At 39.3% G+C, this 15,542-nt stretch overlaps 1 protein-coding gene across 1 annotated transcript in view; it reads right to left on the bottom strand.

The window, feature by feature from the left end:
- The window catches only part of LOC126235454 (Down syndrome cell adhesion molecule-like protein Dscam2), a 289,196-nt gene that overhangs the window by 158,443 nt on the left and 115,211 nt on the right, over positions 1-15,542 (bottom strand). The window contains exon 8 of the mRNA XM_049944177.1: positions 2,554-2,794. Coding sequence (XP_049800134.1) covers positions 2,554-2,794 — 241 coding nt within the window. The remainder of the gene's footprint in view (positions 1-2,553; positions 2,795-15,542) is intronic.

A 15,542-nucleotide genomic window follows, 5' to 3' on the forward strand; every position in this document is an offset into this window, starting at 1 on the left:
TTACTTCGTTATGTTTTCGAGCTTCCACTGCTATGAGTGTGAATTCAGAATCATTCCTGGTCATGCTGACAAAGTTTTATAAATTTATTTGTAAAAGTATAGACAGCGGAAATGAAAATGTCCTGTGGTGCCTCTCCTGTTCCAAGTAGGCCCGTTTGACGTCTTACCCCCTTAAAATGTAACAGCTGATTCACTTTTCCATAAATTAAATAAATTCTAGAGTTTGATACACCTGTGCAAAATTTATCGACGAATCTCCCTTACTTATGAAGAAAAGTGTACCTATAGCAACAAATGCTGCCATCAGTAAGTGAAAAAAATGATGAAATTTTACTTGTAAGAAAAAGTTACTTCGTTATGTTTTCGAACTTCCAGTGCTATGAGTGTGAATTCTGAATCCTTCCTGGTCATGCTGACAAGGTTTTATGAATTTATTTGTAAGAGAGTGGAAATTAAAATGTCCTGTGGTGCCTCTCCTGCACCATGTCGGCCCGTTTGACGTCCTACCCCCCTTAAAGTGTAACACCGCATTCACTTTTCCATAAATTAAATTAATTCTAGAGTTTGATACACATGTGCAAAATTCATCGAAGAATCTCTCTTACTCATGAAGAAAAGTGCACCTATAGCAACAAATGAAGCCAACACTAAGTGAAAAAATGATGGAATTTCAGATGTACAAAATTTTTATTTTTTTGTGTTTTTGAACTTCCACTGCTGTGACTGTTAATCCTGAATCATTTCTGGTCCTATTTACAAAGTTTTATGATTTATTTGTAAAAGTATAGACAGTGGAAAATAAAATGTCCTGTGGTGCATCTCCTGCTCCAAGAGGACCCGTTTGACGGTCTACCCTCCTTAACGAATTAAGCATAGCTATCAACTGTCGGTTCCATACGGTAATTAGAGCCCAAACTGAATACAGGGTGTAACAAAAAGGTTCGGCCAAACTTTCAGGAAACATTCCTCACACATAAAGAAAGAAAATATGTTATGTGGACATGTGTCCGGAAACGCTTACTTTCCGTGTTAGAGCTCATTTTATTACTTCTCTTGAAATCACATTAATCACGGAATGGAAACACACAGTAACAGAACGTACCAGCGTGACTTCAAACACTTTGTTACAGGAAATGTTCAAAATGTCCTCCGTTAGCGAGGATACATGCATCCACCCTCCGTCGCATGGAATCCCTGATGTGCTGATGCAGCCCTGGAGAATGGCGTATTGTATCACGGCCGTCCACAATACGAGCACGAAGAGTCTCTAGATTTGGTACCGGGGTTGCGTAGACAAGAGCTTTCAAATGACCCCATAAATGAAAGTCAAGAGGGTTGAGGTCAGGAGAGCGTGGAGGCCATGCAATTGGTCCGTCTCTACCAATCCATCGGTCACCGAATCTGTTGTTGAGAAGTGTACGAACATTTGGACTGAAATGTACAGGAGCTCCATCGTGCATGAACCATATGTTGTGTCGTACTTGTAAAGGCACATGTGCTAGCAGCACAGGTAGACTATCCCGTATGAAATCATGATAACGGGGCCGAATCAAGACAGCACCAACAATGCCTGCCCAAACGTTCACAGGAAATCTGTGTTTATGACGTTATTGCACAATTCCGTGAGGATTCTCGTCAGCCCACGCATGTTGATTGTGAAAATGTGTAATTTGATCACGTTGGAATGAAACCTCATCCGTAAAGAGGACATTTGCACTGAAATGAGGATTGACACATTGTTGGATGAACCATTCGTGTACCCGTGGAGGCCAATCAGCTGCTGATAGTGCCTGCACACGCTGTACATGGTACGGAAACAACTGGTTCTCCCGTAGCACTCTCCATACAGTGACGTGGTCAACGTTACCTTGTACAGCAGCAACTGCTCTGACGCTGACATTAGCGTTATCGTCAACTGCACAAGAATTGCCTCGTCCATTGCAGGTGTCCTCGTCGTTCTAGGTCTACCCCAGTCGCGAGTCATAGGCTGGAATGTTCCGTGCTCCCTAAGACGCCGATCAATTGCTTCGAACGTCTTCCTGTCGGGACACCTTCGTTCTTAAAATCTGTCTCGATACAAACGTACCGTGCTAATCCATACATCAAATGGGCGTCTCCCAACTCTGCATTTGTAAACATTGCACTGACTGCAAAACCACGTTCGTGATGAACACTAACCTGTTGATGCTACGTACTGATGTGCTTGATGCTAGTACTGTAGAGCAAGGAGTCGCATGTCAACACGAGCACCGAAGTCAACATTAGCTTCTTTCAATTGGGCCAACTGGCGGTGAATCGAGGAAGTACAGTACATACTGACGAAACTGAAATGAGCTCTAACATGGAAATTAAGCGTTTTCGGACACATGTCCACATAACATCTTTTCTTTATTTGCGTGTGAGGAATGTTTCCTGAAAGTTTGGCCGTACCTTTTTGTAACACCCTGTATAAGAGAGTAGCTGCATGCGGCATGTACTTCCCCCAGGCCTCATCTTTGTACATTACTTGAAGGGTGTTTCCAGTGGCAAAATGCCGTGCGCCACGCCACGTACCGTCCTCGGCAGTGGCGGCGAGCACCTCTGTGCCCGGCGGCCCGTCCCCCGCGGCGTTGTAGGCGCGCACACGCACCGCGTACTGCGTGGCCTTGCGCAGCGCCTCCAGGCGCAGCCTCAGCGGCGACGGCGCGCCCTCCGCCGCCTCCAGCGTCCGCCGCTGGCGCTGCTGCGGCGCCTCCACCTGCCAGAACTCGACGCGGTAGCCCAGCACGTCGCCGTGCCGGTCGCCGTCTGGCGGCTGCAACTCACGCGTCAACGAGTTACGTCATACGGGGTCACGTTTACATCAGCACGCAGGAAAACTCAAGTAGTGTTTATGAAAATCTGAAAGCTTATGTGCAGTAGTTAGTCCCCGATCGGAAAATGCTGTTTCGCTGAATAGGCTCCCCGGGTTTCTTAATGTGGTACTCAACGTACTTTTAGTTATCATCACTTAAAAGCGAAAGATCTGATACCGTAACATTTGAGTTTATCTTCAGAATGAGATTTTCACTCTGCAGCGGAGTGTGCGCTGATATGAAACTTCCTGGCAGATTAAAACTGAGACTCGAACTCGGGACCTTTGCCTTTCGTGGGCAAGTGCTCTACCAACTGAGCTACCCAAGCACGACTCACGCCCCGTCCTCACAGCTTTACTTCTGCCAGTACCTCGTCTCCTACCTTCCAAACTTAACAGAAGCTCTACTGCCGACCTTGCAGAACTAGCACTCCTGAAAGAAAGTGAGACGAGGTACTGGCAGAAGTAAAGCAGTGGGGACGGGGCGTGACTTCGTGCTTGGGTAGCTCAGTGGGTGCCGGCACGGTAGCTCAGCGTGTTCGGTCAGAGGGTTAGCTCCCCTCTGTAATAAAAAAAACTGACTTAATCGATCCACAACAAACTTAAACTGGTGTCTTACGACGTCCGCTCCGAGCAGATGCAACGAATGAGAGTGAACAAAAATGAGAGTAAACAAATTCGGTACAGCCCTTGCCCGCGAAAGGCAAAGGTTCCGAGTTCGAGTCTCGGTCCGGTACACAGTTTTAATCTGCCAGGAAGTTTCATATGAGTTTATCTTGTTTGCCAAATTTCGTCATTTAACTTTTTTAAAGTGTGAAACGCGGTTTCAGTGAATAGCATGCATTGTGGAGAGCCATTTTTGAAATCTGATGTGCTGGTGATTGACTATCATATTTTGTGAGAGTAGTGTTAAGTGTCTAGAGTGTAAAATCTTATCTGTGGTGTCACCGCCAGACACCACACTTGCTAGGTGGTAGCCTTTAAATCGACCGCGGTGCGGTAGTATACGTCGGACCCGCGTGTCGCCACTATCAGTGATTGCAGACCGAGCGCCGCCACACGGCAGGTCTAGAGAGACTTCCTAGCACTCGCCCCAGTTGTACAGCCGACTTTGCTAGCGATGGTTCGCTGACAAATTACGCTCTCATTTGCCGAGACGATAGTTAGCATAGCCTTCAGCTACGTCATTTGCTACGACCTAGCAAGGCGCCATTATCATTTGCTATTTATCTTGTATTGCATGTACCGTCAGACCGATGTTCACCAATTATGGATTAAAGTTAAGTATTCCAGAAGCTACGTACTTTTTTTACTAGACTCAACTCCTTTAACTGTTCCAGACCTCACGCCAGCCTGCGTGAGCTTAAACGCGTGCCTTGGCTGTCTTGCCAAGTCACAACATTATCCACTATCTTCAAGAAGGGACAAAGTCTGAAGTTGCCAGTAGTGTGCAGAATCCAGAGAATAACATTACAAGCAACTGTCATCGCCACTAAATGTAGCTAGACGGTCCCGACATGCATACGGTTTGTTTTTGGGATGGAGAATCAGTGGAGATCCTAGTCCAGGGGACCTGTCGAGACGAGATATAGTTTTCAGGTAATGGAGAAATTAAGTACTACTCGAGTTTGAAATACTTTTAGAAGGACACATTTACAGTAATTGCGATTTTTTAGCCTGAGAGAGGACGGTATTACACATCATCAATCAAAGTTCCTAATAAAGAATTTGCCTGGCGAAACGAAGAATGCGTGTGGCCCACTGAAAAGTAACAACAGGCCCAAACAAAATGTTACAGAATATTGGGACAGCTCTTACTTGTATGGGACATTTTGTCGATGAAAAAGATGTAAGGCATTTTGTCATCAGTTGAGGGATCAATTACGATTTTGGTCATGGTAGTAACAGGTGATCATCAGTCGAAATCAGTGCTAGAAGAAGCCTTCGCTAGTTCAACCCGGGCGACACATGAACACTCAATCACCAAAATCTTTCTCGCTAATGAGGCGCTTTCTCATGAGTCACTTAAAGCTACATACTGCCAATGAAACCAAATACTGTACAACTGGCCTATGCTCCATTTGTCTGAAAGAATTAACTTTTACCCAGGAAAGCGATCCTGATATAATCACTTATACACTGGGTACACTATTACTTTATAATTTCGATATATGATAGGAATACATTGCACTAGGATAAATTTATTAAAAGGTAACTGCAATGAATCTACCTCTTATCCAGAAATACGTTTCTGTCCAAATAAAAGATACTGCATTATTGCAGCTAACACACTTAATCCTGTTGTTTAATATTAATTGTACATACTGCACTGATGCGAAGTTAACAAATAAAACTGAAATCAGAAGTCATACCCATTCAAAGTGATAATGTTTGAAACGCGTACGTTTCATAGGCAGCGGTGGTGAGGCATAAAAGAATCTCTGACCAGAGAGCGCGGCAGTGCAGTTGCGCTCCACTCGCAGTAGCGAGCAGTAGTCTGTTGGGAGCAGTAGCCGAGTTATGTAGCGGAGAGGTGTCTGTCAGTAGTGGTAGCGCAGAGCAGTCGGCGGGCGTCGGCACCGCAATGGTCGAGATTCAGGACAAGGTATATTATTAAACAGCATTGCGATCAGCTAATGATGTTAATTAAGTGTAATTTCTGTAAGAATCGCCCCCAATAATAATTTTGATTTAAAAGCAATTTTTAACAAAGAATCATTCGATTTCCTTCCATTTCCTTTAAACAAAAAAATTTTTCAATTAACTTCAAAAAATTTAGTTATTGCGATGCATGTGCTGCAAGCTGTGGCGCAGAATAAGAGCAGAATTTTGACATGCAGTTTTACTAAGGTAAGAAATTAATTCTGATTTTTGCACAGGGCCAAAGACCGACATTTCGGTTAAATTGAGTTTTGATTATCACTGTAGTTTCATTGTCATGGGATTATTTTACATTTTGTGTGGAGAACTTATACTTCGGTCAGATAGCTAATTTTTGTTTAATTGTCATTGTCATTAATATTTTTGCGGGAAGGTTACACTTGGCTCCATTTCTATTAAGTATTGTCATTTTAAATTTTCCGTGGGGAGATTACACTTGGCGACACCCAGTCCAGGATCGTATTTCGTGAGTATCTTTTGAAAAACAGTCAGATATCTGCTCTTATTGCTTAAATATAATTAGAATTTGGCGCAACGCTTTTACCAATCTTGTGACTTTCTTTCCTCAGATCATCGGCAATTCGTTGCTGTGTTGTATTTGTGTGTTGCTTTTGTATTGTGCTTATTTCTTTTGTGAATATTTGTGTCTATTGTGAAAATGCCGCGAAAGACTGTGAATAGTGTATCGCGAGGTATCATGAACGAAATGACCGAATTAAATAACTTCACCAATAGTACTAGTGACACGCAGTGTAATGATGACAATCCTGCGTTCACCGACAATCAGTGCGTTCCAGCTACCAATAATGATGATTTTTGTCTTAATGATGAACAAACGAACTCAATTGTCTCCTCTGTTAACTTGACGACAATTGATGACGCGGGGAGCAATATTGTAATGAGCGCTGCCCAGCCTAACACATCCGGTTTGGAAAATTCAAGTAACGTGCAGAGAAATTTTTCTAATGAAAACGGACAATGTACTGAAAGTCCGACGGATTTATTTAATTCCGAAATAATGTCTGACAGTGTAAATCCGACTGACAAACCTTTTTGTGAATCTCAGAATAACCAAGTGGTTACGGAAAATGAGACAATTCCAGATCCAGCATTAATTAACACAGAGAACAGAAATGCTAATTTTCTATTGGATCCAATTATGGCATTTTTGCAACAAAATTTCAGACAACTTAGTGAACAGGTCAAACAACAGAGTGAAAAATTAGACAACAATGATGTAAATCTCAAACAACTTAATGAACAGGTCAAACAACAGAGTGAAAAATTAGACAACAATGATGTAAATCTCAAACAACTTAATGAACAGGTCAGACAACAGAGTGAAAAATTAGACAACAATTCCAGGCAGCTTAGTGAACAAATTAGAGCCGTTGCCGCGCAATGTCATGACACTAAGGTACAGTTACGCGTGGAAATTGAGGCTTGTTCAAAGAAAAGTAGCGAAGAAATTAGGTCTGTTGCTCTGGAATTAAGGGAAATGCAAACAGCTGCAACAGAAACACTCAGAGACGAAATTAGCGGAGTCGCTAAACAATGCTCTGAAAAAGCTACACAATTACGCGACGAGTTTAAAGCAATGACGGTAGAACTTTCGCGCACAATGGATGAAAAGATTGATGCGAAATTCGAGCAACAGAACACTCAAATTAACGAACGTCTTAGTCTTCACATACAGAACAGTGATACGCGTTTCCGCAAATTTATTGATGATCAAAATAAAGTAAAACGTCAAGTAATGGAAACAATCACTGCTCAGAGACAGGAAGACAAACGTAAGATGTTTGCGAAAGCAAAAACATACGTGGACAACAATATTGCTACAGTGTCCGACAAAATTAATACCATCGAACAGTCAAACACAGAATTACGTGACGAAATTTCTGATCTGAAATCGAAAACAGACACATACATAACAGATTTTCAAATAGTGACCGACAGACTCGAACAATTAGAACTAACACAGGATTCCGATGTCGTGAAAGCTGATGTTAAAAAACTGAACGAAACTATACGTAAGTTGCAAAAACAGATTAACGCCTCTGATTCTAAAACCGATGATCAGGTTAAAATACTGACTGAAAAATGTGATGAATTGGCCAGTCGTATTGACGTCATCGAAAGTACTAATGACAATAAATCAGACGATACTACACCGGTTTCATTTAATCAAACACCGGAATTTCAAAATTTACAGCAGACGATTAATGAGATCGATTCGTCTAATAACACCTTGCATAGAAAATTGTCAAGTTTACAGCAGGAGGTAACACAGATGAAAAACATTTCAGTTAATAACACATCACAGCAGACGCCACTTTTCGAACATTTGCCAGACTCACGCAGCGCGTGTAATTTGGGTAATCTACAGAGAGTACGGGACTTAGATTCCGAACAACCACAGTTCAATAGATTCTCTTACAATCCTGAACCTGTTCCATCACATAGAGACGATAATTTCGATTACAAACATTTTCTGTCAGTGAGAAAGTTTAAAGTGTTTAAAAACGACAGAACACAGATTCACCCGCTAGATTGGATACAACAATTTAGCTTTGCTTTTCCACCGACTTGGCCTGTAACGCATAAACTTGAATTTATTTGCAGCTTTTTGGAAGGCGAACCGGCAACTCGTATGAGGCCGATCGCGAGGCAATGTTATTCAGTGGAAGAGTTTCAGAATGCGTTTCTATCTGCGTATTGGTCAAAGACGACACAGCGCGGAATTAAAGATCAGTTAATTAGTTTACCGAATTATGAGAACTCAAATTTTCCGAGTGTGACGCAATTTTTTGAGCACATGGTGCAACAGAACCAGTACCTAAGTGAACCCTATAGTTAATCTGCACTTATTCAATTATGTATCTCTAAATTGCCACGATCATTAAGAGTGTCACTTCTAACAGGTCAACAAAAGGAAAACATTTCGGCATTTAGGGATCTATTGCTGCTTTTAGAAGTGCAGCAATCTGATTATTCCTTTGTAAATAAAAATTTTTCATATAACAACCAGGGTCAGCAGGCTTACAGTAATTATGATCAGACATGTAATTTCAATAGGAAAAGTAACAGACGCTTTAGGAATGACAACCACCAAAACTTTAATAACAGGCAAAATTCTCATTATCAATATAATCAAAATTTTCAGCAACAGGAACCACCTTTTAGTAACAATAGACGTTTTCCACCACAACAGCATGAAAGTCAACCGGTTAACATACCTAACCAACAATGGAATGCACAAGGTCAACCAGGCTTTAATGTTTCGCCGCGTGCACGTGTAGTCCCTGATACAACAAATAGTAACGCACGGCAGCAAGGAAATAACTACGTACACAGAAGACAATATTTCAATTCCTATCGCAATGCACCGTATAGGAATGACTATCACGACAGACGTGAAAATGACGAGCACAATTATCAGCGTACGTTTAATAACAGTCGGTCCTACCAGCAACAAAAATCATCAGCAACAACATATTCTAGTAAATGAACCCGACAGTAGGTATCATCCGGAGCGTAACACGTCTGGAAGAAGTAATAGAACTGTTCAAATAGTAGAAATGCCACGGAATCCTCCTGATAATAGTAACACGTCAGATAGAATCTGACTAGATACCGTACAGGACGCATCTTCCAATAACACAAGCACTAGTTTTGACACGCAAAATGTTGTTCACGAGAATGTAATTACGTTTGACGACATCAGAGACACCCTTTTGCAGGAAAAACCAGTTGTTCAGAAAACTATTTCACATCCTGTCATCGAAATTAAAATTGGTTCATCGAAATTTTCAGCGGTAATCGATTCCGGATCACCTATGTCAGTCATTAATGAGGAAACTTTTAACGAGTGTAACAAAGAGAATACCTATCCCACATTACCTTTAGGCAAAACGAAAGTAAAAGGAGCAGTATCGAGTAAAGGAGTGGACGTAAAATTTCAGACGCATTTATCATTTTGTATTGGAGGTCATACTTTTCACTCAAATTTTTGGATTGTTCCTTTATTGACAACAGACGTAATTTTAGGTACTAATTTTCTCGTACAACACGACGCAGTGGTTGATTTTCAAAATTCTTATTTAATGTTGAAGGATGAAAATGTGCAATTGGCTTTAGAATTTCAGCACTCATTATCTGCGGAAGAACAAACAATTAACCGCACAGAGGTCATTTCCGCAACACGTAACACAGACTGTAATCCCACATTGTTCACGGATACGTATGTACATAATTATAATACTCCAGACGAAACTGACTACGACGTAATACAGATGATTTCTGATAAAGTCAAACAAAGCAGTGCAAATACAGACGACGAACGCACGCAATTACACAAAATTCTTTTGCAGCAAGCTCCAGTTTTCGACAACATTCCTGGTACTATGTCCGGCTTTATGTATGAATTTCAAGTCAAACAGCACGACACATTTAAAGCAAAGCATTATCCTATTCCGTATATTCATAGAGAACAAGTTAAAAAAGAATTGCAGGATATGCTCGATCAAGGAATTATTGAACCAGCAGTTAGTCCGTACATAAACCCGCTACATATTGTTAAGAAAAAAGATGGCTCACTTCGCCTCGTACTTGATTCACGTCACATTAATGACATTATTATTAATGAAACAGATCGACCACAGACATTAGAGGAACTTCTACAGAAATTTCACGGTACAGCTATTTATTCCACATTAGATTTGAAATCGGGATTTTGGCAAATACAACTTCATCCGAATTGCAGAAAGTACACAGCTTTTCTCTGTTTTGGTGACTGTTATCAATTTTGCAAATTACCATTCGGCTTAACTATTTCCTCTGCAGCTTTTATTCGCGGTTTGAACACAATACTTCCGACAGAACTTAAAGACAGAATTACGACGTACGTAGATGACATTCTTATCGCAGAAGCTAACTGGTCTGAACACAATATGATTTTAGAACGACTGTTGCAAACTTTTCATGCACAAGGACTTACAGTTAACCTCAGTAAATCGCATTTTGGCAAAACTTCTATAAAATTTCTTGGACACGTAATTTCAGCAGAAGGCATTGCGCCTGATCCGGAAAAACTTCAAGCTCTACGTGACATTACTGTTCCTACGACGAAGAAACAATTACGCAGTTTTTTGGGCTTAATTAACTTTTTTCGCAAATTTATTCATCACTCTGCTTTAGACACACCTAGATTATGCCAATTAACAGGTAAAAATACTATTTGGTCATGGGATAAGCAAGCACATTCTGAATTCGTGAACCTGAAACATGCTTTGTTGAATGCTCCACTTTTATCGCACCCAGATCCTACTCGAAATTTTTCTATTGCCACCGACAGTTCTAACACAGCTTTAGGCGTACACATTTTTCAGGAAATTGAAGAAGATGGCTCAACAGTAATTAAAAACATCGCATTTGCAAGCCGCATTTTGTCACCTGCTGAACGAAATTATTCCGTTACTGAACTAGAAACATTATGTGTTGTATGGGCTTTTACGAGATTTCGGCACTTTCTTTATGGCAGACACACGACCGTTTACACAGATCACAGAGCTATACAATTCTTACTTTCGGCTAAATTTACTCACGATAGGTTAAGTAGATGGAAACTTTATTTGCAGGAATTTAATTTTACAATAGTTCACATTCCCGGCACACAAAATGTAATAGCAGACGCATTATCCCGTTCTCTCAGCAACAATCAGCAAGACGTAGCAACCAACTTCTGCAAAGCAAATTTCAGCGTCATGTACATTCAACAAGTTGCATTTGAAAATTTTATTTCATCGTCATTACAAGACATAGCACGAGAGCAAAGCAAAGACAATGTGTGGAAAGAAATTAAACACCTTTGGCAAGATAAGAATAATGTTACGATTAGGAACCACTACACGGTACGCAATGACATTCTGTTTCGCCGCTCTCATCCTGACAGCAACAATTGGTTATTATGCATTCCTGACGAACTGATTAACAAATTAATCTGGTACACTCATTTAAGTTACGCACATTATGGAGCCAGAAAATGTTTTCTTATACTGAGACAGAACTGTTATTTTTCGAACATGGAAAAACGTATACGACGAGTTTTAGCGTCATGTAAAATTTGCCAGAAAGCTAAGTCAGACACAACTTCACACATTCCTCCATTATATCCCATTGTACCTGTTAAATTAAGACATATGGCCGCAGTAGATATTTTTGGTCCAATTCCGAGAACTAACAGAGGTTTTTGCTACATCTTTGTCGCTGTTGAACTCACTTCAAAATTTGTTACTTTCACTCCGTTACGCAAAGCTACTGCTAAAACTGTTTCGAAAGCATTTGTAAAACATTTTCTATTTCATGTAGGGCATGTGATGAAAGTTATTTCTGACAATGGATCACAATTTCGTTCTGCTATATGGACACGCATGTTACGAGCTAGAAACATTTCTCCGATTTATATATCCAAGTACCACGCTTCTTCGAACCCTTGTGAACGAATAATGAAGGAAATTGGTAAACTGTGTAGAATATACTGCCACAAAAGACATGTTAATTGGGACACACACATACACTCATTCCAAGATGTAATTAATTCCATTCCAAATGAATCCACTATGCTATCTCCGTCTGTAATACTGAAAAACGTTGAACCACTAAACAAAATTAAAGAATTAGTAACATTTCCTACATCTCGTCGATTACGACACCACGAAATAATTGACATTGCGCTGAACAACATCAAACGTGCCGCAGAGCGCCGGAGAAGACAGCAAAAACAGGTTTGTAGACGCCGAGACTTCCACATTGGACAGAAGATATTAGTACGTACACACTATTTATCCAGCAAATTAAAAGGTAAGTGCAGTAAATTTGAACTTCTGTACGCAGGTCCATATCGGATTCGCAGCATTCCTCATCCCAATGTTGTACACGTCGAAACTTTGAGAACCAGGAAAAGTAAGGGGAACCATCATGTGTCAAACATTGAACCCTTTATCGAATGAAACCACTTAACGATGTAACATGCTATGAGGCCATTTACACATTTTATGACCACTTATGCAATTATATTCGCATGACTAATTACTGATGATTATCGTATTTTTTCTTGGCAAGTGCCCCGCAAGGTAAGGTTAGCAGGTCGCTCTTCTTGTCGTTGCACATCAGACCGTGCATATTTTCCAGGTGAACTTCCACATTTTATGACTATTTATGCAATTATATTTATGTGACTACTTACTGATGATTGTATTTTTCCTTGGCAAGTGCCCGGCAAGGTAAGGTTAGCAGGTCGCTTTTTTTGTCGTTACACATCAGACTGTGCCTATTTTTCATTTTTTTGTGTATGATTGTTTTCATGTTTTGTTTGTATGCACTGTAAACTAGTTAAGGTATAACACACACACTAGTTGACTTTGACATTTTTTGCCCTATGATATCTCAACGTCGTGACTGTTTTACATTTTTCTTTTTTGCTGATGCATTGTGATATTCTCTGTACATTCTTGCTTTTGAACACTGTCTATGCTTTTGACATATTACGTTTTCTGTCATGTTATGCTGTATGCTTAATTGTGTCACCATTAACCAGTCATTATTTAAAGGGTATATGATTTAAATGCAAGACATTAATCTTTGTTCATCAATTTCAGAAAGAAATGATGCGTAAAGGAAATAAATTAAACAGAAATGGGAATTTCTCCTACGGAATAAACGAAAGAAGATGCAATAACTTTATGAAGAAGAGTAAATGGATTAGGATTAACAAGCATTAACAAGAATATACTATACACATCGCAGAATAGTAGTCTTAACTAATTTTTTCTTTCAGAATACATGGCGATTGATGCAAGCTGTCAGACAGAACTACACATCTTAGTTTTAAGTGATGAAATATGCTAGAGATAAGGAATAGTTGTGTGATGAATAATGAAGTGATTTTTTGCAGATGATAATGAATGCTGATGAAGAATAATGATGAAGAATATGCTACTATGAATAATGAAGTTTTTTTCTTTACAGGTGATGATGATAATGAAGTTATGATAATATGGATAATGAAGTTTTTCTTTACAGATGAGGATAATGTTGAAGTTATGAATTTATGCTATGTAGTTATTTAAGTATTTGTTGCAGTTTGCTTTGACAGCAGGTGTTATATTGCATAGTAGGATGACTGAAGGTTTTGGAAAGGACAGCTATGGAACACATTTTTATACACATTTCACTACCATTTCGAAGTTCACTACTTTTCAGCATAGTCTGCGTTTCTTCTTTCAGCTCAATAATCCATTTTGTATTTTTTTCCAGGAGAAGCTTTTCATGATACTTACTAAACTTGTTACTTATTATACCTGTTCTAGTACTTGCATTTTTTTTTTATTTTACCCATTTGTGTCTATCATTTATAAAGTGATAACCTTGCTACAGCTGACTCATGACGAATGACGTTACACATTTTTCATTTATAGGAACAACCTAGAAGCAATTTTTTCTCTTATTTCTTCTTGGTTTCCCTTATAATTATTCAACGCAATGCATTGCTAGCACAAAAACAAAATGTATTACCAGTCTCATATAATGTCACTAGTTTATGATAATTCTGAATAATACTGATCAGCTCTGAATAGTATGCCACTATCTATTGTAATGAGACTACTTATTATGCCCATGATTATTAATGTTATGATTGTAATTTTATAGCTAGCTAATAACTGCCACTGTTTATTGTAATGAGACTACTTATTATGCCCATGATTATTAATGCTATGATTGTATTTTTATAACTGGCTAGTAACTGCCACTGTTTATTGTAATGAGATGACTTATTATGCCCATGATTATTAATGCTATGATTGTAATTGTGTAACTGGCTAAGAATTACCACTGTCTATTGTAATGAGATTACTTATAATGCCCATGATTATTAATGCTATGATTGTAATTGTGTAACTGGCTAAAAATTGCCACTGTCTATTGTAATGAGACTACTTATTATGCCCATGATTATTAATGCTATGATTGTAATTGTGTAACTGAACAAAGATTGCCGCTGTTTATTGTAATACGACTACCCATGATGACAATAATTTAATTTTATGAACATTATTCTGTAATACTAAAATACATGGTACAGAAATGTTCAATGACTAGAGTATGGATGCCACAAACTAATTATGTAATCACTAATCAAGACTTGTGTAAAGTCCTTCACCTTCTGACCTAACTACCTGAAATTATTGTAACATCCATTTGTCTTGTCCATCCTCATAATCATGGAGCACTATATTTGGTTTTTGCACTAATTCTACGTTGGTGTGCCTCTTAAGAGTGTGGTGTTGACACGACATGCTGTCCACCACCGTAAGCGATGAAGACGTTATTATGGTCCCACTGTTTGGTGTACCTGGTATACTGCCAAATGATAGCATGGAATATTACTACGACGTTTCAGTGTCTTGATACGCTGATAAATACTTCTGGGAACGGAACTGCAGATTGTATCACTTAGTGTTATGATTCTGTGGAAAGATATGGACTTTCAGTGCAGCTGTGTGCAAACTAAAGTGCTACAACCATGATGCAATCCTTTCCTTTCCTATCCTAATAGTGAAAATCATTTTAGCTAACATCATTTATGTTCATGACCTATACATTTCTTTTCGATTTGTTGAACTCCAGTGCGAGTACACTTGTGTCACTTGTCGACATGATTTTTTGCCATTATGTATATTTATTGTGAAAATACTAAAGACATTTTTCGATTTGTTCTGAAGTGCAGTATGTGTGCACTCTTGTCATCTATATTGTATATACCTTTTATGATTTGATGATTTTTCTTGTTGTTGTAAAAAAAACTTGAAGCATTCTTCAGTGCATGAGCACTTATGTCACTTGTCAACATGATTTTTTGCCATTTGTTGTGTAAATGCTAAAGACATTTTTTCGATTTGTTCTGAAGTACAGTATATGTGCACTGTTGTCTTTTATATTGTATATACATTTTTCTGATTTGCTGACACGCTCTGTATTCATTGTATAC

Source organism: Schistocerca nitens, chromosome 2, assembly GCF_023898315.1.
Source record: "Schistocerca nitens isolate TAMUIC-IGC-003100 chromosome 2, iqSchNite1.1, whole genome shotgun sequence".
In the NCBI taxonomy this organism is placed as follows: domain Eukaryota; kingdom Metazoa; phylum Arthropoda; class Insecta; order Orthoptera; family Acrididae; genus Schistocerca; species Schistocerca nitens.